This window comes from Colias eurytheme, chromosome 13 (assembly GCF_061535395.1).
Source record: "Colias eurytheme isolate Ceu_HAF_F1 chromosome 13, ilColEury1 Martin Lab GWU primary, whole genome shotgun sequence".
NCBI classification, from domain to species: domain Eukaryota; kingdom Metazoa; phylum Arthropoda; class Insecta; order Lepidoptera; family Pieridae; genus Colias; species Colias eurytheme.
In genome coordinates, this window is record NC_142992.1 from 10,848,683 (window position 1) to 10,873,704 (window position 25,022).

Consider the following 25,022-nt stretch of genomic DNA (forward strand, 5'->3'; position numbering starts at 1 on the left):
GGTACATATTTTCACTTTTATTTACCTAAGTTAAGCAAAGCCACATAAGCAATACTTCCAGTAATTTACAGAAATGTCTATCACACTATACTAACTGCAACATCACAAAAGTAATAGTAGAAAAGTCCTTTAACAATTGTTTTTGAAAACACTTGCGCAAACACTATTAGTTTTTCAAGCTAGTTCGGTTCTGGTGCGCGCGCGCATCTAACGTAGAATATTTTTTATTTAATCTTTTTCCTGTGTTCTTCTATAGCTTTTGGAAGAAAAAAAAGTGAGATAAGTTAATACTTAGTTACAAGGAAAAAATATAAAATAAATCAAACTTAATATGAAGTCTGAAGAATTATTAAATCGCCATGCGTTTAAAGAAATCGTTGCAGGAGTGATAAAATATTGAAAGGTGCTTATATGAAAGAAATTGTACTAAAAAACTGGGAACAACTTCTGGGCCTTTCGACAGTAGCTAATTTTTAAGAAAAATTTGTAATAAATAATTTGTGTAAACTTTGAATGCATATGAAACGAGCACAGCGAACGGGAAATATAGCACATGGATTCCATATGGAATAAAGTAATTGAAGAACATCAAAGGCAACTTATTTATTCGAGTTATTTTATAAAGTAGTAAGATTCTAAGAAACTGCATGAAATTGCAATTTTACTTATAATACTGCTTAATTTTCAAAATAGAGGGGAAAGAAGAAGCAAGATACCTAGAGACACTAATTTAGCTAATTTTATGGTCTATCATAAAAAAGCAGGTGTTTCCAGGCTTTTAAAAATAAGAAAACAAGGCAAAACTTATATCCAAAACTTTATTAAGAAAAATTAACAAGAATTAAGGGATTTCAATCGCAGAAAGTGTAGCTGTCAGTACAGAATACAGATCCTATGGCTAAACTAACGGCCCATCACGTGAAGACAATTTCAAAGCTGCCTTTTCTTCATCTGGTAACATCAAGCAAAACCCGGTTGTATGGAGGGAAAGGGTCAAATTTATACACATGTGAGCCCGTCGACCCGAGCGGTTGGACAAACTGTGCTAGCTAGTTTGTTCGCCCCGGCTCGTGTCGTCTTGGCTCACAGTATCGCCGGAACTAATGCTCATTATGCACACGTCAGTGGCTGTAAGATATAGTTTATAATTTGTATGTACTTTGTGATATACTACCTATAGTCTGGGCTTCTGAAGTCAGGAATATTGTAGCTTTCGGCTGATGTAAGTTTGAAATTAGTCGAGTAGTTTTTAAATGGCTTTTACTTCTCTTAATTGTTATAATATGTGAACGATTTATTTCCTATAAAATGCCATGTTGCAGAATTACATAGATAATATATACGAATTACCGAACCAATTTTGAAGAGACTTACACCTAAGTTGCAATTATAATCCATTCTGTAGATACCTACATCTATTCACAGATTATTTATTTCAGTAAATTCGTGTCACATAACCTAACCTAGGTAATACCTAAACCTATCCACCTAAGTACTTATTTTTTTATATTTCTGTTGAAATCATGTTTTAACCCTAAATTTTATCAGCCTCAGTTATCAGCCTTATTCATTCAAGTCACGCATGGCGCAGCATCTTTAAAAAGGAACGAACAAGAATAACAACAGCAATGATCAGAAAGGAAGAGCTTGCTTCAGGGAATATGAAAAGGCCTGCCAGTCTAGGTAAGTTTAAGTTTTTTTAATAATCAGGTGCGTCAGATTAGGTCAGGTTAATGTTTCGCAAGTAAGCTCCATCTGCAGCATGAAAGCCTTGCGGATCTCTACATCTCTACTGTTCGTATTGTGCGTACACAATTGTGTCGTAAAGTATCAAAAACTCGTCACCTTAGAGTATATATTACAAGGTAGTATGAATACTCTAAGCTCGTACCTATTTCAATAGCCGGAATTCAATCTAGTCAAATATACAGAGTATAAAAAGCCACAAAAAGCTCATGTATTCCTCTTTTCCTCACAAGAACCTCAGGAATCTTTCAACCAGATATGTCGCGTCTGTTTCTTTTAAATTAGGTTATCCATACTGATATTATAAATGCGAAAGTAACTCTGTCTGTCTGTCTGTTACTCAATCACGCCTTAACTACTGAACCAATTTGCATGAAATTTGGTATAGAGATATTTTGATACCCGAGAAAGGACATAGGATAGGTTTTATCCCGGAAATCCTACGGGAACGGGTTTTTCTTTGAAAACGCGGGCGAAGCCGCGGGCGGAAAGCTAGTTAGGTTATATCAAAGACAAATAGTTATATATAGGTAAGGACTATAGCACTTATTTTTCTTGGTGCACACTAAGTGAATTTGATATGGCTTTCAGTGTTTATTAACTGTAATGACTTTTACTATTAAAAATACCGCACATGGTCTATAATAATTGCGTAACTATTTAGCATCATACACGTGTAAAGCAATCCTTTTAAGTTTCATTTTTTTACGAAATGAAGCGATAGCGTATCGGCTATTATCAACTATTTCAAGGAAGTGTAGTTCTCCCATTTCCCAGTCATTTTTTGTACAGAAAATTATTCAGTTCGTTTAGAATGCATTTAAAAACTGAAACATACAAATTTCTCGTAAAATAGCATTGAATTTAATAACTAATTGTAAGTCGTTAAGCGTTATATAGAACGCGCCCTACAGTGGAAGTTTTACCATGAGTTTTACGATCGCATTGTTTCTATGCGGAGTATTGGAACTATTTTACGATAACGGACTCTTGGATCAATTCTACGGTAGTCATATGTATGCTTTATTAGTTTTTCCTTTGCAAATACTCATTAGCCTACTTCTATGGGAGTAATAACCATTCCAAGCGTTGATATTTGTTCAGTCCTCGTTGCTTAGATCAAATACACATGTAAGCTATGAAAAACATTTTTTTTACAAACAGGATAGCCTAGTTTTAAGTAACAATTATTACGGTGTCCAAAATATAATTATTGCACCTTAGTAATTAATTATTGAGCTGGGGGAGAGCTTAAAAGAAAGCACACTCAAGCTCTTTATTTTCTGTTATCGGTCAAATCTATCTTCCCACCTATATTGGTAAAAAAAGTTCAGTTTATATTATGAATTCATACAATTCTAGGTACTTACAATACAACTTTCTTAATGTTACAGTCGGAGAAGAAATATCATGGAATACCTACGAATGACGATCAAGAGCATCGCTTAGATGAGAAATATCCCAGTCACGATAATAGGCGTATCATTTTACATAGTTACCTACTTGCCTAAATAATAAGAAATGAGCAAACTGAAGATTATAGGTAAGTGTCACAGAAAACATAATACCTAGGTACTATATCTAAGGGCCGGCGCCCACTGCCGGCACGGCGTGGCATGGCAGGGCAGAGGATTTTATTACTAATGAAGTTATTTTGAATCTTATTTCAATCAGTTTAGAATTCAAGTTACTTTATTTCGATGCCACGATGCCGCGACGTATCGCAGGATGCTGCAGCATGACGCGGCACGCCGCAGGATGCGGCGGCATGACGTGTCTTGCTTTGGGGTCGAGGAATTATGATTGCTAGCTAGTTGAAATAAGGTTGAAACTTATGCAGCATTAGTGGGGCTTTTAGCAGGATGCCACGGCATGCCGCGGGATGCCATTGCACGCCGCGGGATGCTCTGCCGTGCCATGCCGTGCCGTGCCGGCACTGGGCGCCGGCCCTAAGTCATTTGAATAAATTCTTTCGATTTCGATCGATTTGATTATAGTCTAAGATCCCGCTATACAACGACCTTCACCGAGATGCTTATTTAATGAGACGTATTTTTTATGTTATTAAATATGCCAATAAATATATCCTATATGGGTTGCCTAACAAATTTCAGTCCAGAGTATTTTTAATTAATAATTTAATTTTTTTTTTTTTTAAACATTGCACCGGTGTGATTATTAAATAAATTTGATACCAATCGAAAGTTTGAAGCCCATAGAATATGCAAACGTTAGGTTGCCTATTTTTTTCCGGTCACAACCACGGGTTGCCAGGTGTAAACAGGTAAATCTATAGGTACTAGCATTTTGCTACGGTCTGATTATTGAATCAAACTTAGATAAAATGAAAGATTATTTCATAAGGAACACGGTGGTATAGGGTTGCCTGTGAAAAATCAGTCCCGAATTACGGTTGTCGAATTTTAAATAATAAAATATCGCACGACATTACATTCCTGTGCTACAGTTGCTGAGGATGAAACGAGTAATGTCGTGCGATATTTTATTATTTAAAATTCGACAACCGTAATTCGGGACTGATTTTTCGCAGGCAACCCTATACCACCGTGTTCCTTATGAAATAATCTTTCATTTTATCTAAGTTTGATTCAATAATCAGACCGTAGCAAAATGCTAGTACCTATAGATTTACCTGTTTACACCTGGCAACCCGTGGTTGTGACCGGAAAAAAATAGGCAACCTAACGTTTGCATATTCTATGGGCTTCAAACTTTCGATTGGTATCAAATTTATTTAATAATCACACCGGTGCAATGTTTTAAAAAAAAAAAATTTAAATTATTAATTAAAAATACTCTGGACTGAAATTTGTTAGGCAACCCATATAGGATATATTTATTGGCATATTTAATAACATAAAAAATACGTCTCATTAAATAAGCATCTCGGTGAAGGTCGTTGTATAGCGGGATCCTATACTATTAAAATGTATCAAATGTTTTTAAAATGTTCAAACATGGATAAAGCAACGCTATGGTGCACATAAGTAATAAACCAGATGGCGGTTATAGGTACCTACATTAAACCTACAGGAGCCATCAAAATTTTCCATTTCCCAACGAACAAGCAGTTACAATAAAACGGGTATAAAATTGAAAATTACATTAGATTTACAATCGGAGATTGTGTTACATACAATAATGAACCATAACCGAAGGCCCTAAGATCGATAAGGGGTTTTACAACTACACTTTTGATTGGCAAGGATTTATTGGAAAACGTTCATTTTTTACAAATCTTTTATAGTCTCTGATAAGGTGGACAATTTTACGCCTTGGCCATTTGAAATTTTATACCGATATGTTCGAATGGGAAAGTTAAGTAACACTTTGTTTAATGGTTTAATGAAGGACGAATGTTTTTGCCTAAGATAATATACCTAATACAGTAAAATTGTAAATGTTATAGGTACTTGAAAGTTATTGCAAATCAAAGGAAAGTCTTATAATAATAGCACAGTATTACAATATTATTTTCCTACAGTAAGGAATCGCCTTTGATGTCGCGCGATGCCGCCGCCAGTGTAGGTGTAAATATGCTACGGTTGTCACCAAATGGGAAATAAAACAATTTTTATCATAGCTATTAATATGTAATTATTTATACAGAAACCATACAGAAACATAGTATAATATGTCGCCGCAGTGACATTGTCATTGCCTATTGATTAATAATTATTAACAACCAAATTTACTTATTCTCAAATTATTATTTAATTAAACTCAATCAACTTATTATTTATTTATTTTAAATGTTCATTCCTAACGCATTTTATGAGATGAGGAACATCAAAGATATGATAAAATTTTTTCCCATATACCTACTACAAAATAAGGTTTTTCTTTTGATATCCCCCTTGACTTAGAAAACTTTAAGAAATCTGAACCTTGATCGGACACAATAGCCCTTACTTTAAATCCCAATGCTAACAATTCTTTAATCGTATTTATTATCCATTTCTCTAATTGATCCTCGATTTTACTAGTCGTGATAAAAGCATAGCCGACTACTTGTTTCCAATTACCTAGAATGCCTTTTAGCATGATTGTAAAAGCATAGCCAGCTGCATATGGACTTTGAATGTCATCAATTTCGTGAAGACCTATTATTTTATCTCTGCGTGTGTCGTAAAAAATTGAACATTTTTAGCTCATTTCGTACATACAAAACGTACACTCCCTTTCATAAGGTTTTAAGTGTTTGATAGCCTGAGACAAAACTCCCTTGATAAAGTCACTAATTTTAGTACCCATAGGTATCGCCAAGGTCGCCAAAGTACGTCTACTGGGCAAGCATAAAGTATTTGAAAAAAACTTATACGCATGTGGACTTGAGTAATAAATATTTAAACAAAACATTTTAAATTCTTTAGATTTTAGAATATCTGTTACTTAGATTTGTTATTTCTAGAATGAGGTTTTAAATTGACTTGTGCTTTGACAATTTGACTTAGATTCGGTGATAAGAACTTGTCACATCCTCGTAAGAACTGTTCATAAGTGACGTCCGTCGACTTAGCTTCTTCCATCAACTTTAACTTTGGAGTCTGATCTGTCAATTTTTTTGTAGTCTGCGATGCTTGGGCACTAGTGGATGCCACAACTGATACGCTTACGGAAGCACAAGCGGTCTGTTGTTGAACACCTATGGTTGTCAAATCTTTTATAATCTCTATTTTTGCAGTCTCAGTTTGTGTACTCATAGGATGTATTGAAGCAGACGGTAAGTTTGCTACGGGAATAGCAGTGCTCTTTAGTTTTTTTTTCATATACATCCATCTTTCAAAGTGTAAACCACATACATACTTGCGATATAATTGTTCAACTGTTTTACTCTTCAAGTCCGGTCTTTGACAAGCTTCTATCCATAATTCGCGCCTGGAAAATAAGTAGGTACCTATAAATTTTATAAACAAATGCATACCTATAAAATTTTAAAGAATAGAACATATTTGATCACGAGGTGGGATTCGAACCCGCGTCTTCCGCCATTTCGGGGCAACGCCTGACCACTCGGCCACTCGTGATCCCGCCAGAGCAATCGAAAAGAGAAAGAGCAAAGAATAGAAAAAAATTGATTGCCGATTTTGATAAACTTGTCTAAGAACCACCGCTGGAAAAGAAGTTTTCCAATTAAAAAACCGCATCCAAATCGGATCACCCATTTAAGAGCTACGATGCCACAGACAGGCAGATTAGCGGTCAAATTTATAATACCCCTTTTTAGTCAGGAGTTAAAAATATAAGGAAAAGTGGCCGGGGGTTAAAAATATAAGTTTAACCGTAAAATACCGTTTATGCGGTATCACGTGGACTTTTTTCTTTATAATGTTAACGGAAATTTATGTAATCCGTCATTGTATAAAATTCCTAGAAAATGTATGTAATTCCTAAAATCGCACGGAAATGTGTGAAATAAATTATTTTACACACTGCCTAGGAAATCTATACATTTCCTAAATAGCAATCGGAAATGTAAAACATCTAAGATATGGGAAGGTATGTGGGACGAGGGGTGTGTATATCACAGTCGGATTGTATAATCCGCCGTATTACAAACGGCCGGCATTTTGTAATATGCCGAATTCTCTCATTATCTATGCATTAAATAGTTTATTAAACAATATTTTATAAATTTCCTAAATGGTATCGGAATTGTACACATTTCCTAGGATTTGTATACAATTCCTTGATTTCATACATTTCCGGTAACATATACAATTCCTTGATTTCATACATTTCCGCTAACATATACAATAGGCATGACGAAAGATTTTGAAATCCTCTTCCATAATATGTGTATACGTTTACTATACAAGAAAAACCCTATATTTCGGTAATATACTTAAATTTAACGAAGATAAAGCCATTTTTCAAAAAATATTTATTAACTGTGCCAAAACAGCTCACAGGTGTCATGGCGTAGGCGTGACGTCAAACTTTGGTAAATACGTAATTACATACGTAATTACATACGTACACATTGCGAAGAAAATTAAAAAAGTCTTTATTTAATATGTGTTATAGAAACGAATTTCAAAGTTTATGAGTGGTGTGCAGTATTGCAGTATGAATCCACATAATAATAATGCTCAAAAATGTGTTAGTAATTATTTCAAGCGAGAAATAATAAGAAATGATTGTATAAAGTTGGTGCGGAGAACCCCGAACCACGTATTCGTGAATTCGCAATTGTATTTCTGTTCTGAGTCGATAAAGCATACGTGAAACAATAGAAAATAAATAAAAATGCGTATTCTCAACATATTCATAACAACAAAACACATCTGACGCGAGTTGTTTACTTAAGCGTGACGTCACGCGTGTTTTAGTCAAAATGGCTAACTGCAGAATTTCAATGTTTTATTTTATTGATAATCTCATTAATCTTAATGGTTTTAAGATTTCTAAGTCACTATATTGAATTTATTTATTGTACATTTTCCCTTAAAACACTAATACGATCATTTATGGATACTGTCGTCATGCCTATTCCTTGATTTCATACATTTCCGGTAACATATATTATATATTGTAATGAAATAACATTTCATCATTATTCAAATTTGGCGCGCTTCGCGTGTTCATGTTATCTGTGGCTCGGATTGACGTAGCAGAAAGAAAAAATGGCGAGAAACATGCGAGAAACGATTAAAAATTTTTTTATTCGCGGATTCAATAAGTACATACATGATAATAAAATTATTCCAATAGGTATCTAAGGGCGTATTCAGAAAGAAAGCTTGAAACTTATAAGCGCTTATCGGCGCTTGTCATGTTCATATATTTTCCTGCGCGGGTTGACAGCACTGACAGGAAAATATATGAACATGACAAGCGCCGATAAGCGCTTATAAGTTTCAAGCTTTCTTTCTGAATACGCCCTATCCCAATATCCTTGTCAAATGGACTAATAAGAAAGTAAAATAGATCTTATTACAAGTTAGCCTAAAGTACATATTATGTTGTTAAATGATATCGCCGAGGCCTTTGACACAAGCCGTCTTTGTCGCAAGCCGCCTTTACTGCGATTGATGTTTTTGAGAATGTAAATAAACAGAATGGAAGCAACCTTATAACTCAATAAATAACTTGTATAATATTTTTAAATGTAGTTCCGTTTATGTGAGATTACATATTTTAAGTTGTTGTAAGTAAACTTTAAAATAAAAACTTTGAATTAACAGAGAAACAAATTGGTTTTCTTGAAAATCATCAATAATATATTTTATATATATCTTATAGCTACTTAAAATATGTATAGTCAAAAACATCTTCAACATCTTTGAATTGGTACTAAACAGAATTTGAAAAACCTACCTCTCGTCGCGAGGAAATCTATGAAACTTGATGTCCTTGGATTTAAATGTAGATTTGCATCCATAAACACTACAGTTTATGCCCACCATTATAGAATACGTAAGTATAAATTATTACACAAAAAAACTCTGAAGCGTCTGCCCTTCGCGATAGGTAACGCAAACTGAGCGTGTTTGCTTTACGAATTACGCGGCCCGGCGCGCGCCCGCGTCGCCCGACCCCCGCCAGTTCCCCTCCGTTTCTCTGCACAAGTACATTCGTCGCACTACTGTAGGAAATATGGTAATACTTGTATACGTAGTATATTATTATTAGTCTGTGGTAATACTGTGATAATAGGCTTAATTTTGATTTTTACCTTTAGTACAATTTCACAACCAGTCAGATTTTAGCACTCTTATTTCTTTTTAGTGTATTAGGTACCTACATAACTACCACGAAATTTCTGAGTTCATCCAATAAAACTCAATAAAGCATACCACCCTCTATTGTTTATCTTCTTAGAATAATTACCTCTAGAAAATGAGAAGTGTACCAGTACCTACGCAAGAAAAGTGAAGCAATTAAAACTAGGTAAGCCATATTGGCTCAGTCCGCCCGAACATGTATGCGATGCAATGTACTTATGCGTTTTGCGTGTCGATATATTATTATAATATAAGCACGTTATAATAATACGTACAACTGCCTTTTTGTGTTTGTATGAGAACAATCGTTCTTGATGGTTCACTTAAATAAATAATTATTGTTATTAATTAATTAATATCAAATATGTACCCAAGGTTTAATTTAGGTACCTTAGATAGCTAATAATGTTAGGGTTTTCATGTTTTTTAGGCAAGACAGACATAAAGTAAATCTTTTGTAATCTATACTAATATTATAAAGAGGAAAGGTTTGTATGTATGTATGTATGTATGTATGTATGGTTTTCACGCATAAACTACTGGACCGATTTTGATGAAATTTGGCACAGATAATCTTTAGACCCTGAGAAAGAACATAGGCTACCTTTTATTGCGAAATATGTACCACGGGCGAAGCCGGGGCGGACCGCTAGTAAGGTATAAAGCAAATAAAACAACCAGTTAATATATTTTATTTAATAGACAATAAATTCCACTATCATAATAATTTCCTAAAATAAATAACAATTTCATTACTTCTGCAAGTCTGATATCCAATTGCACATTTTTCACAACTTTTCCGACAATATTTTAAGAGGATTCGCATTTATTTAGCTAAATATACTTACACACACAACAGGACTTTTATATAATAATAAGAAACATTCACAGTTATCAATTACAAGTTCCCGCCTTTTTTGACACACGATACAGCCATAGATAACGTAAATTTACTCCCAAGTTTACTCCCATCATTTTTTTTTAGGGTGCACTCACACACATCAGTCACCGTCACGGCACGTCACCGGACAGGATTAAAAAAAAATATGTATCAATAGTTCTAGTATGACTCTGTTCCCACACGACAGTCGCCGGCACGAAATCTATCAGTGACGTCACCGGTCAGGCACGTCAAATAATCTTTCCATACATGTATCATACTTTTATCCCCACTCACCCGGTGCCGTCACGTCTCAGTTCAGTCAGCGTCGTGCTACCGTCAATTGCTACATGTTCTCTAGCGTGACACACGTCTAATCACTGACTAACCTGATGTATGTGTTCAATGATTCAGTCAAACCGGCGACGTGACTGACGGACAACATGACGGTGACTGGTGTTTGTGGATACGTACACGAACCGTCACCGATCAGTCATCGGTGACTTGACGGTGACTGATGTGTGTGAGTGCACCCTATCTTCCAACCATAGATTTTAGAACAATCATAGTATTTATTATAATTTTGCTTTATTTAAATGTGATAAAAATATAAATCTGATATAAGTATTACAAATATTGATAAGGAGTTTTTTCTAAAACTTAGCGTGTCATGTCAAAATAAGTTTATGCAAGCAAAACAATTCCAAACTTTATTGTTTTACGCACCAAATGCACTATGTAAAAAAATAATTTGCATGTTTTGTGTATTTTTTATATTTCGCTATTAATTGTTTTTACATATAGATAATTAAAGCTACCGATGTTGCAAGGTTTGAGAGTGCAAGCAGTATTGTTCATTAAATCTTATCAATAAAATGTTATTTATTTAATTTGTCTATAATTCCTTATTCATAAGTACCTACTGAGCGATTCTATCTGTAAATTGTAGCCATTTGCAAGAATCTATTTTTACACGCTTTATATTAGCTTCACCTGTATGTTTGTATGTTTGTAACCGACTTCTTTGGGCGCGATTTTGACCCACTTTCAACGGTCAGATTTCGTTCAAACTTTGTAGATTTATTGAGGACCGATGACAATACACTAATTTGATAAAATTTTCTATTTTTTAGTTCGGTTTTCTATAAAAAGCGTGTTTTTTAGTTTTTTTAAACTATTATTATTTATATGGCAATCTTGAAGCAGATATTTCAGTTTTTATTATTTAAAACACATACACACATGTATAACATCTATACTTATAATATAACGATATAGTTGGCTTGATATAACAATATTAATATTAAATTATTGTTACCTTCCTACTTTTACTGATTAATTATACTAACAATGTAAGACAGTCATGTGAAAAATAGGAGGAATTGCAATAGTTACAGATTTATGTTATAAATATTCTATTTTACAGTCAGTTTATGGTCATTATTGAAGTTTTTTAAGCAGTTTATTCAAGGAGATAGTATTCGATTAAGACAATAATAATTAATACAATGTAATAACATTGTGGTCGCCATGTTGTCTTATAAAGAATCAGCCAATGGGAAGGCATCACGCGTTTCCCGCCCATATTTGAACATAATAGATTAAAATTGACCATAGATAAAAAGAAAGAAATTACAGATTTCGTAATTTGGCTATTAAAGTATTTATTTCTTTATATTTAGATAAAATAAGGAGTAAGGAGTAGGTTCATTTTATACGTTCCTTGGCACGACGTAACTTCTACGTAATATAACTCATCTATATTCAAACTAATTAATATTTTTTATGTATTTTACTATAATGTTTATTATTATACGTCTAAATGGTCTGTGCCCTAATTATTCAACATGATAAATTTAACATTATTTAATATTTTACAAGCGTTCTATTGGAAAAATATGCATTTTAATCCATTTTTGTACATCCTCAATTTGAGATACTTTTCTTACGTCCTCATCCTTTGATAATAATATTGTAGTAGCAAAAAAATCAATTACTAATTTTGATATAGGTTTTAACGTAATTTTATTTAAAAAAAATTGATAAAAATATAATGTCATACGATGCTACTAAAAATATGTACTTTTTATTTGATTAATATTTTAAGTTGACAAAAAGTCATATTTTATCATCTAAAACAAATAATGTTACATTTGAATCACAAATATGACGTGAGATTACAAAACAAATTATTTGATAAATCGAATTTTTTGCTACTACTACATTATCTTCTCATATTTTATCAATTTAATTACATTTTTGATAGACAGAGACACAATATACAATTTTCCTATCACCATCCTTGTCTCGCAATGCCAAAATTGATTCACAAATACGAGAATCTTCTTTCTTACGTAAATCACATAGATTTGAGAAAATTGACTTTTGTGAGCTAGAAATATTTTAAGAAAATAGGTTTACTTATAGTTATAAAGTTCTATCAACTAATGAGTTAAGAATTTATACCATTATCAATGATAATTTATTTATATTTTTCAATTTTATGACATTTTAAAAACCGAAAAATTATCAATAACTCATTAGTAAAGGATAGATAATACGTAAATGGCTAAATACTATAACCAAACAGGACTTCACACTAAAATACGAAACAAAAAATTACGCTACGAACCTACAGCAAAACATTAAAACATTACGAAGTTTAAAAAATATTATTTACAAGTTGAATGCGTGCAATAATTACGTTATTAGTTATTTATTACTTATTTCCAACACTTGGCTATTTAATCAAAAATAGATTCTATTACTATGTGTTACAGTTGAAAATACAAACCGATCTAGGTCATAAATATATTTTATCTTGGCGATAAAATTTCAATTCCAAACTGGACTATGTCACATAGCATGTAACGCATTTTTCTACTTGATAAAAATAGCTGTGAAAAATCACTGTTATTTTTCACGATACATCCATAATCTCACTTGGTTGCTATTTATTATTTTTTCATCATCACAAAAAAGTTACTTTATACTTACGTAGTTATTATATTCGATAAGATAACGCTACAATACAAACTACGTTGATAATTGTCTTGACATTTGACAGTGACAGCTGTCAAACGTCATCATGACAGTTGAAAAGACCGCCATTTTCGTTGTCACATACGTGGCGAAGGGCTACGGGACATTTTCAAATACTCACACAAGATATAGATTTACTCCTTTTATAATTATATATATACATTTAAATGTACGAATCATTTTGTTTTCGAAACATAGGTATGGTAGGCGCTTTCAATGCATGGTATTTTTAAAGTATATCGAAATATAATGTAGATATTATTTACAACAACATTTTCATAATTTTCTGTATAAACAAAAGCAAATAAGTGATATAGAACAGAATATTTTGCTAATATCATAGTAAAAAAATCATTTAAAATTATTCCATAGCAAAATCACTTATGTAATAAGCTTAAGAGTGATTTAAAAGTTTTTATACTTAGATGTTTATTATTATTCTTTTAATGCCATCCTAAGCAACCTCTACATACCTGTTACCATAAACATCAAACATATTACCAAATTTTCGACATATATCAAAATCAAAATTTCCTATTACACTGACATCTAGTGCCATTAAAGGCTTTGTCAGACAGGACGCGTACTTAACGCGCGTCAGAGCGTTAAGTTGACGCCGCGATATGACGCTAAGATGTGTTCTACTACCATGGTAGAATACCGTCAAACAGAGCGCCGGCGCTAGCAGTACGCAACGCTCTGTCGCGGCGTTAGGACGCTTTAACGTCGGGTGTTGTATTTTTTTACAAATTTTATTTTAGCGTCGGAGTTAATAGGCGTAAAATAATAATAAAATACTGCATATTGACCGAAAATTTGATAGAATTGCTTAGAAAATATCCATGCTTATATAATACGAAGGATAGTTCATATAAACTATAAAGATATATCAATAAAGGCAAAATTGTGGGCACAAATAGGAGAAGAAATTAATGAAACTGGTAAGTAAAAAATTCTTCCGACTCCGGAGTTAATATCGCTGTACCTTGTTTTGTTCGTAAGTAATAATTATGTAAACAACATGCAGCTTTAATAATATCAATTGCTGTGTCCTAACGCGCGCTAAAGCGTTCTGTTTGACGAAGCCTCGCGCGACGTTAAAACAGGACGCTGCAGCGCTACTACGCAGCGCTAAAATACGCGTCCTATCTGACAAAGCCTTAACATGTACAACACTGCAATCACATTTAATTCATAATTTTAAACTTTTTAAAATCCACCAATCTAATTCCATAAACACATTTAACACTGAATTAATTTGACCTTCGTACATAGAATATGTTTATCTGAATTCCCAAACACTTATTTGTATAAGAGTATATGTGTCACTTTACAATGATTCTTCTATCACAATCTAACATCCCGCTTCCCTTCCACCCCAGCACTAAACCACTCTTCACATTTCACAACGCCACGCTATCGCCACGCCTTCGCTTCGCCACGCCTTCGCTTCGCTTCGCGTTCAGCGCGTGGCAGGCGCGGGCAGTTCGCATCACCGCGACGGGCACGAGCCGACCGACTTGTTGCTGAGGCAGGAGAAACCGCTCGTCCCTGATTGCAGGCTTGACATTGAGCCCCTTGGAAAATATAATTAATTTTAGTAAAAGATAGAATAAATATGAATATAAGATAAAACGGTTAGTTAGTTTCAAGCTGATTTCCGAATCGGTGGTAAATGTTAAAAATATGTAATGACGATTCGAAAGTGCTTCTAGAAGTCTAATTGAATAAATACATGTTTGAGTTTGATTTTGAAGTTAGTAGCAGTAAAAGATAGAAGCAGTATCAGTAAAGACACAGTTTATATCAGCAAACGATACTAAGTAATATGTAGTTAACTAATAGTTTTAATCAGTGAAATTCAGATCAGGTAAATAATCATAGTATCTATTATTTCCCAAAACGTATGTCAGTTAAATAAAATATCTGTTAAAAACTTAACTTAATTAAATTTAGAATCAGTTAATTTAATATTGATTAGTAAACGACTTGTTAAATTAATAAACAGTAAAATTATACAAAGAGAGAGAGAATAACATTTAAATCAGTTATTATGAAAAATGAAGCTATAATAACACAGAGGGATTAATAACCTCACTTGGTTAAATTATTAAGGAGGTGGGTATAAAATTAAAACAAAATCAGATTTTCTTATTTAGGCCACTCACGTTATTACCTCAGCATTTGATTTTATTCTATATCGGAACCTTCGACGCCCCCTGCCTAGATATTGTTACCATCTTAACTATCCTTACACTTTCTAACTGCTAATTTGTGAGTGGCCTAGTAAAAACAAAAGAACAAGTTGAGTAAATACGGTAGAAATAACAAGTAAGATAAATTAAGGTAGGATGATATCATGAAGATAAATAAGCAACGTTCTAACTTTTGCGTAACACTATAGTCTGTCCACTATAAGAATTGCTTTTTGACAGCTCGACGGGTGATACCAGAAGTGATGTCCAAAAGATTATCGATTGTGATACCATTTCAATTATAAATTCAAAATATTATCATAAATCGAATCGGCCCGTAGACAAAGTAACAATTAAAAAACGATAACGAAGTTAGAAAAGGAAAAATGTATGGGATTGACATTAGATAGACCACGTGATCTAACGCGGCGTATGTCAATCCCATACATTTTTGCCTTTTCTAACTTCGTTATCGTTTTTTAATTGTTACTTTGTCTAAGGCCCCAGGTACGTAAATAATAATTACAACGTAAACGTACTAATAAGATATGTAATAATGAGACCACATATCTATGTATTTCATGTTAAAACTAAACTATACTAATATTTTATTATTTATTGGTTTCTATCTTACAATTTGGTTGTGTTTATGTTTAAAATATATAACATAATAGAAGAGTTTTTCTATATCGGATATATTTTACAGAGTATTTCTATCGATTATTATAATCTATCGACCCATCATTGAATAATTCTGTGTAGACATCACTAAGTGGGCGGGGCCTGTCCATGAAGTACAATAATTATTTGTATGACATTTTAACCTACCTAGACAATACAATCCTTCATAGGCGTGAAGCTGTCAAAAAGCAAATAATATAATGGACAGAGTATAGTTTGGAAGATTACCTATCTTTTGGTGTTGGCTTTAAGTTACATAGGTTATCAAGAAATATGTATCAAAGAATGAATATTTTTTGGCAAATCTGCGTAATAAAAATTTAACCAAAAATTTTCTCAATTCGCTAAAACGTATCCAATTTCAAAATTTAGAATTTAAATTAACATTAAAAGCTTTGAACACTTTACATATTAATTAACATTAGAATAAATGTATTTTTTTAAATATTCATACGCATTTCAATTCTAATTCTCAATTAACAGAATTTCTATTCATCTAAACACCTATATTTGAAAAAAAAAACTATTACCCATTGAGATATACATATGGAGACGACACCGCCTACATCACTTATGTTCCGCTTATGGCAACTGCACGCTCATTTTTTATTTGTTTCAAAATGAAACGCATCAAATATGCCTTCGTGTGTGTTACGATATTGCACAAATAATACGAAAAAGTGACTAACATAACTTTTCATCGGTAAGTACCTAACTAGATAATAATTTTTAAAACTTAGTTAGAGCAAAAAAATGGCGCACAGATTTTGTTCGTGGTGTCTCCTCCATACGTAGTAATATTATCTCAATCCTACCTATAACCTAACCTAGTTTTCCTATTATATATAATCAATTAAAACAAAAGTAACACTTACTTATAAGTCAAGCTAGCGAGTGTTTCGTGAAAATACATCAACTGTGCGGCTCGGTGCGGGGCGTCCGGGGCTTCGCAGCGCCATTGCAGGATGTAACTACCCGTGTGGGACATCACGTGCGAGCCCTGGGGACATTAGTAGTGTTATTTATATCATCATTATGTTAGTTATGTGCAAGATTTCTGGATGATTACATGCGAGCCCTAAGAACATATGTACATTTATAATATGTAATATGTGGCAAAGGGATAGTATGTGCGACTCCTGGGAATCTCACGGAATGCCAGTTTTATATTTATCATTATAATTATCATTAACATAAGTATATACAAAAAAAGTTTTTCTATTTTGAAAGGCTGGTTTTAGTGTCACGCTGCTCGTCGGTAAGGATCGCTGCGTACAGATCGGTTTGTTTCAAGCTTATTGTCAGTAGTAAGCGTTTTAGTAATAATGTAATTATGGCAAATCGTGAAAAGCAAAATTAGGTTGTTCAGGACGATACTAAAACTACACACTAGTGACTGTTACAGCTAGTAATATAAAGTGTGATTATGACTATTATTTTGAGTGTGTGTGAATGTATGCGTGTGAGTGTATGTGTATGTAGGTCCACTGCCTATGGTTCATCTGTAAGCAGTAGGAGTCTGACATAACCTACGGCCTCTTCCTCGAAGGCCGTAGGTATGCAGGAGCATTCTCCACTCTAAAAAAATTGGTTGTCTGTAAAGTCGGTTTACTGACGATAGTTGAACGTGACAACGTCCGATTGTGCTTCTTTGTCGCTCGTTCCGCGCTCTCGCTCGCACTTCAAGCCTTACATGGAACGCCTCAGAGCGAGGTAACGCCGCATGAGTCATGTTGTTTCGTGCGTGCAGCCGGCTCTATCGAATTATAAGACGTTGTCACGTCAAAAAAAGTGTATAGGTGTAAATATTCGCGTTTACTCACCTGTATGCTCTCCCCATCATGACACACGAGCGTGGGCTCTGCCCGATGGTAATGTTCTCCCTCACGCCACTCACGCGCCGCTAGCACTGAGCGACCTTCTTCAACTGCTGAACCGCCTACGCATACCGCTGTAATACAAAAATATGTATTAAAAAATAGAATTTATTAACGTGTACGTTTATCCAACATAGCACAAACAAATAAATAATTTATCGTGTACCTACATTAGTAAAAACGATAACTTTAACTAAATACACACACTAATAATAACGTTAATCTTTATCTACTATAATATAAAAATAAGTTAGGTTTTCCTTCCTGACGCTATAACTAGATGCACGAACCGATTTCCACGGTTTTCATTTGTTGGAAAGGTCTCCGTGAAGTTTATAGCAAAAAAAAGGTGACAACGCGAAACGGGTTTCATTTTTATATAATACTAGCTGTGCTCCGCGGTTTTACCCGCAGTGCTTCGCTCCTGTTGGTCTTAGCGAGATGATGCCTATAGCCTTCCTCGATAAATAGGCTATTTAACACCGAAATAAATTGTCAAATCGGACCAGTAGTTCCCGAGATTAGCGCGTTCAAACAAACAAACAAACAAACTCTTCAGCTTTATAATATTATTAGTATAGATTAACTCACCGGCAGCATGATCAGTCTGGTCAGGCACGTCGATCTCGTGTTGCGTGCGGAACACGGCGAACGATATGTCGTGTCGCAGCACGTCGAAGTCCCACGTCAGAACCGACTGGGGATCGCGGTTTATTACTATCACTTCGTGGACCTAAGGATTTTATTGGATATTAAATGACATAAAATATCAAAAGAGTAAAAGTAAAGGTGATATGGGACTAGAAAGTTTCTTTAGGGAAGCAAGAAAACTTTGTCTATTCTTTCCAATTCTTAAAATGATGTAATAGTTGCTTAGAGCATTAAGAATGAAAAACATTTGGATAGTCATGAAAAAATCTTGTACTTTGCAAAACATTTAGCCCAACATATTGGCCAAAAGATCTTTAAACTTATTAAAAAAGCAATCCTGGTCTCCAAAAACGATTATTACTATCAATTACACTTGTACACTATTAAAAATACTATAGTATAAGTTGTCTCACCTGTCCCTTCCCCAAGCTGACCGATCTATAGATACTATCTTCACTGAGCGGATCGCCATCTCGCTCAGTGAACGCACCGCTCACGTACAGACTCTTTGGCACTAGACCGCCTTCGTGCACGAAACTCTATGGAAGATTCATTTTAAAATAACAAGATAAGGTAAACTCGAAATTAAACTGCAATATAGGGTAGGTTAAAAAAACTAAGAAAAGTTGATTGTAAAAGATGTGAAAAGCTTTATATAAATACAATAAAGTTAATAAAAGCTGAATGCAATATTAAGGACAAGTAAATAAAAAAAAACATCCATCTATAATTTTGGTTGTAACCGCATCATGTAAAATATAACTGATAAAATAATATAGTATGTTTTTAATATTAATTCTTTATTTCCAACAGGCAAGGATTTTCATACATTATATTGACACATTTGCATATTAGATATATTTTTGACTCAGAGTGGAAAAAAATGCGTGTAACACTAATTCAGCTGACTGAAGCATAAATGCCCAAATTATAAACATATTTACAGTGTTTATAGCGTGCAAAATTATTTAAGATCAAATAATACGAAAAAATGTTTACAGACAAAGACAACACAATCGAGAATAGTGATAACTATACAAAAAAGAGTTTTGTCAATATTAAAAAAGTAATATCCAGAAAAACAAAACAGGTGAATAATAAATTTGCGTATATTGAAGACATTAAACACACCACAAATATATAAATCGCGTTACAAAGTGTACCATATCCTATTGACAAAACATAATATGACGTCACGATTGCATTGATATTTGTTTAGATCTCACGTTTCATACAAATTGGTAATACTGATGCGGGACGAACAACGACGTTTCTATTATATCCGACTGTCGCAGCAAATAAAATCGTTTAATTTGACAATTAATTACTTACAAATACAACATAACAATTAACAAGTAATAAAAAGTTAATAAATCAAGAGTTATAAATCAGGTTTTCTAAATCTAGTAAACTTAATAAAAAACTAAGAGCAATAGCAATTTTATACAAATAGTTCAAATTAAAATTCAATACCATTAATAAACACAATATATAGTACAGGACCAAATACAGTACCTTGCAAGGTCCCCCAAGGAAATCCGGGATGAGATCTTTCGGTATGTAGTCGAGCAACCCGCCCGGCTGCAAGTAGTCCTTACCGCCGTAGAATAAGAACTTACTGCGTGTATTCTCATCTGGAATAACATATTTTATTACATTTAACATTGTGTACTTTGTCAAAAGCTTATGCAAAATACATATTTTAAATTACATAAGTTTGTGCTGGGATGTACCCGAATATTCAGTTCTCTGATATCATTATTATTTTAAACGTTACATGCATTGATAAAATTTTAAAAGAGCGAAAACTTTCCGAATCGAATGTTAATTATTATTATTTGTATTTTGACGTTTCACAAGTGTTTCTAAACCATTGAGTTACTATGTACTACGTACTAATACCTCAATGTTTTAAACGAAGTTTATTTGATTGAATAAATGTTTAAATTTGACTGTCAAAACTCACCAATAAAAGTGCTAACAATCGTCCACAATATCGGAAACACCCTGGGAGCCCTAACTATCAGCACTCTGCCCATCGTCTCCGGGTAATTGGCCTCCACAATCTGTATGATCCTCAGCAGAGCCCTGACCCCGGGCCTCCAGAGGTGGCGCATGTTCAGACCGTCCAGGTCTACCAGCAGACACCAGGAATGAACCGCGTGTTCTGATGAACGGGTCGCTTCTTCCAGCAGTTTTAAACCTTCTTCACACACGTGAAGAGTCTGGTGGGAAGGTATAGTTTTGAGAATGAAGCAATATTTTTCCATATACGCAATAAATAATGAATTAGAAAGAGAATGAAAAAAATTTGGACTTAAAAGTCGAAATACGATGAAACGAATTCTAAGTAATGGTGTTTTTTTTTTCAAACAACAAGACAAATAGACTTAAGGTTTGCCAAATTTATAACAACTGTCTAAAAATCTTTTCTTATCTTACTGTAACACTAAAATCTTATACAACGTCGCAGTCAGTTTAATCTGACTTTTAATATATTCAGGCAGTTAATTACTCGGCGCCGTTTAATAAAGAGGAGACTCTTAATTAAACGCCTGATTACGCTAGCTGGCTGCGCCATAAACCCTATTATTTTAGTATGATAAGATGTCAACTGACTAAAATGCAAGCAATATTATAACAATATTATACACATACATAATCAATGCATAAGTCTGTACGTTAAAATTAGGATTACATATACTTTTAATTTACTAGTGGTCCACCCCGGCTTCGCCCGTGGTACCTAAAAACCTTTAAACTATCCTATCTCTCAAGTTGGATCGAACTGCACATGGTGTGCGAATTTTATTATAATCGGTTAAGTGGTTTAGGAGTCCATTGAGGACAAACATTGTGACACGAGATTTATATATATTGAGATGATAAAAATGCGAACTAAAATAAGAAAAAGTGCTTATTTCTTCACCTAAACACAGTAATAAAAAAGGTTATAACTTATGAACATAACTAAATAATGCTCACCAACTTAAGTAGGCCATCTTCGCCAATCGATTTGAGTAGTCCTTTAACGTCCATCTGACCAAGACGAAGAATGTACAGTGGACGTCCGTCTGAAAAGAGAAATTATAATTTTTTTAGCTTAATATTTTAGCTTACAATCATATTTATATAGGAAACTTACAAAAAGGGTTAAATAACTCATCATTTTGATACCCACTACCTATAATTAATGGTTGTGTGACAAAAATTTGGTTTGGAAAACAACTGCTTATTTCTTTAAATGGTATATTATCTTAACGACACTTTACATAATATAATCAATAACATTTTTCTTATTTATCAATATTGCTAAAGTTATGAATAGTTTTGCACAGTACAGATTTGTCAAGACAATAAAATTGAAAACTTCCAAAAACTAGAAAAATGCACTACACTTCCAAACAAAACACTGCAAACTCGAAGGACCAATAACCAAATCTCCACCCACCTTTATCATGATGATGCCAGCCCCCCGGGAAGTACTGTTTCACCACATCTGGAGTCTCGTACTCCGACAGGATCCTATCCACCTGGTGCTTCTTGCGCCAGAGGAGCGACTGCGAGAGCATCTCCCGCGCTTTTTCCACGTTAAAGTCCCTCGCGCGAAGGAATCGGAGGAGTGTCGTGTCACTTGGCACCTTTGGGGTGACAGAATACACTTTTATTAAATATTAAATAAATATTTCAGGACAATTTTCACACACGACACGATCTGATCCCATACTAAACTTTTGCTTGTGTTATGGAAAACAGATTATTAGCATGTTAGTGAACTTAGCAGATCATTTTTAGCGAGTTCTTATCGCGTGCAGTTGAGTTCTACAGTTCCTGATACTTTTTAGAAATAGTTCTGGCATTTTTACCTTAAAAAAAATGTGATTTCTTATCGCGTGCAGTTGAGTTCTACAGTTCCTGATACTTTTTAGAAATAGTTCTGGCGTTTTTACCTTAACAAACGACATTTGAAAAAACCCGACCTGGACCCGGCTTAACGTGATGCTAAGACGTAATGCTACGACGTGATGCTACGACGTGATGCTACGACGTGATGCTACGGCGTGATGCTACGCTGTGATGCTACGGCGTGATGCTACGGCGTAATGCTACGGCATGTGTTACGGCGTGATGCTACGCTGTAATGCTACGGCGTGATGCTACGGTGTGATGCTACGATGTGATGCTACGGCATGATGCTACGGCGTGATGCTACGGCATGATGCTACGGCATGATGCTACGGCGTGATGCTACGGCATGATGCTACGGCGTGATGCTACGGCGTGATGCTACAGCGTAATGCTACGGCGTGATGCTACGGCATGATGCTACGGCATGATACTACGGCATGAAGCTACGGCATGATGCTACGGCATGATACTACGGCGTGATGCTACGGCGTGATGCTACGGCATGATGCTACGGCATGCTGCTACGGCATGGTGCTACGGCGTGATGAAATATGACATAAATAAATTTTCTAGTGTTTCATTTTACGCGAGTATTTCTAAAAAGTATCAGGAACTGTAGAACTCAACTGCTCGCGATAAGAACTCACATTTTTTTTGATCTGCTAAAAATGATCTGCTACGGGAAGTTGGCAGATTAATTTTTTCAAATGTCGTTTTTTAAGGTAAAAACGCCAGAACTATTTCTAAAAAGTATCAGGAACTGTAGAACTCAACTGCACGCGATAAGAACTCACATTTTTTTTTGATCTGCTAAAAATGATCTGCTAAGTTCACTAACATATTATTAGCTTCAATAGTATGATTTGTTTATTTTATACACTATTGTAAACAGAAGAAATAGAGATACAGAAAGAAGATAAAATTAGAGAACGACATGTGTTTGTATTTACATACGATTACTCGACTCCTTTAGACTCGATTTTGACCGAATTTATAGGGACAGATATAATTCAAACTTCGTAAATTTATCAAGGATCGGTGACAATACAATAATATCAAGTGTTCACTCTAATTAAGTGTGTTCTTTAGTTTTATAAAAACATATCTTTTTAACCTCTCAAACACCGAGCGGCCAGATCCGACCGCGACACAAACAAACAAAAATACTTTATTGTGCACCAGGACATAAAAATACAAAAAAATCAAATATATAAAAGAAAGAGACACAATAGATTTTCTATTGTGTCTGTGATTCCGGGGCCTGATGGATTAATTAGAATGTTTAAGATATGTTTAAATTCTTAAATATCTTATTTTATATCTCTTCTTTTTTATCAACGTCATAATATATGGTATTTTTCCATCTTTGATCTTACATAAACATTTGATAGCACAAACAATAAAGTTTCAGATAAAAATAATATCAAAACAGTCTGGGAAAATGTTCAAACAGCAGAAAATGTTCAACAGTAAGCCTTACACAAAAGCGTCGGCTTTGTATACATTTTTAGGGTTCCGTAGCCAAAATGGCAAAAACGGAACCCTTATAGTTTCGTCATGTCCGTCTGTCCGTCTGTCCGTCTGTCCGTCTGTCACAGCCGATTTACTCGGAAACTATAAGTACTACAGTGATGAAATTTGATGGGAATATGTGTTGTATGAACCGCTACAAAAATATGACACTAAATAGTAAAAAAAAGAATTGGGGGTGGGGCCCCCCATACATGTAACTGAGGGATGAAATTTTTTTTTTCGATGTACATACCCGTGTGGGGTATCAATGGAAAGGTCTTTTAAAATGATATAAAGTTTTCTAAAAAACATTTTTCTTAAAGTGAACGGTTTTTGAGATATCAGCTCTCAAAGTCGTAAAAAGTATGTCCCCCCCCCCTCTATTTTTATAACTACGGGGTATAAAATTCTAAAAAAAATAGAGGTGATGCATGCTAATTAACTCTTTCAACGATTTTTGGTTTGATCAAAGTATCTCTTATAGTTTTTGAGATAGGTTGATTTAACTGTAATTTATTATATTTGCTGCTACGGAACCCTTTGTGCGCGAGCCCGACTCGCACTTGGCCGGTTTTATTAGAATAAACAAATTGATCTGGAGAAGAGACGTGACGTCAGCCCTGACCTTAGTTTACTTTGGGGAAATTTTATAAAAATTCAAATTAATTCTTATAAATTCTTTGTTCCTAAAGTCTAAGGAATTCAACGGGTTTTATAAAAATTCTATTGAAATTAATAATAGTGATAATAAATTACTTTTCAACCGACTTCAATAAAGGAG

The 25,022-nt window shown here is 34.1% G+C and overlaps 2 protein-coding genes across 2 annotated transcripts in view; both read right to left on the reverse strand.

The window, feature by feature from the left end:
• Positions 1-5,409: 5,409 nt before the first annotated feature.
• On the reverse strand, positions 5,410-9,234 carry LOC149903680 (uncharacterized). The gene is made up of 2 exons (XM_090108549.1): positions 9,088-9,234; positions 5,410-6,645 (listed from the first exon to the last, which is right to left on the reverse strand). The coding sequence occupies exons 1-2, from the start codon at positions 9,174-9,176 to the stop codon at positions 6,156-6,158; spliced, it is 579 nt and encodes a 192-aa protein (XP_089964675.1). The 5' UTR covers positions 9,177-9,234; the 3' UTR covers positions 5,410-6,155.
• Positions 9,235-14,596: 5,362 nt separating this feature from the next.
• The window catches only part of retm (real-time), a 65,003-nt gene continuing 54,577 nt past the window's right edge, over positions 14,597-25,022 (reverse strand). The window contains exons 7-15 of the mRNA XM_090108550.1: positions 22,272-22,461; positions 21,806-21,894; positions 20,787-21,045; positions 20,336-20,454; positions 19,234-19,359; positions 18,761-18,902; positions 18,116-18,243; positions 17,168-17,292; positions 14,597-14,993 (exon numbers count right to left, since the gene is read on the reverse strand). Of these exons, the coding sequence (XP_089964676.1) occupies positions 14,909-14,993; positions 17,168-17,292; positions 18,116-18,243; positions 18,761-18,902; positions 19,234-19,359; positions 20,336-20,454; positions 20,787-21,045; positions 21,806-21,894; positions 22,272-22,461 (1,263 nt within the window). The 3' untranslated portion in view covers positions 14,597-14,908. The remainder of the gene's footprint in view (positions 14,994-17,167; positions 17,293-18,115; positions 18,244-18,760; positions 18,903-19,233; positions 19,360-20,335; positions 20,455-20,786; positions 21,046-21,805; positions 21,895-22,271; positions 22,462-25,022) is intronic.

What these genes read in the sequence shown, in the direction of transcription:
- LOC149903680 (XM_090108549.1), bottom strand. Translation starts at nt 9,176, where the DNA reads ATGGTGGGCATAAACTGTAGTGTTTATGGATGCAAATCTACATTTAAA. An exon ending in AGATTTCCTCGCGACGAGAG is followed by an intron (nt 6,646 to 9,087) that starts GTAGGTTTTTCA and finishes CTTATTTTCCAG; the next exon opens with GCGCGAATTATGGATAGAAG.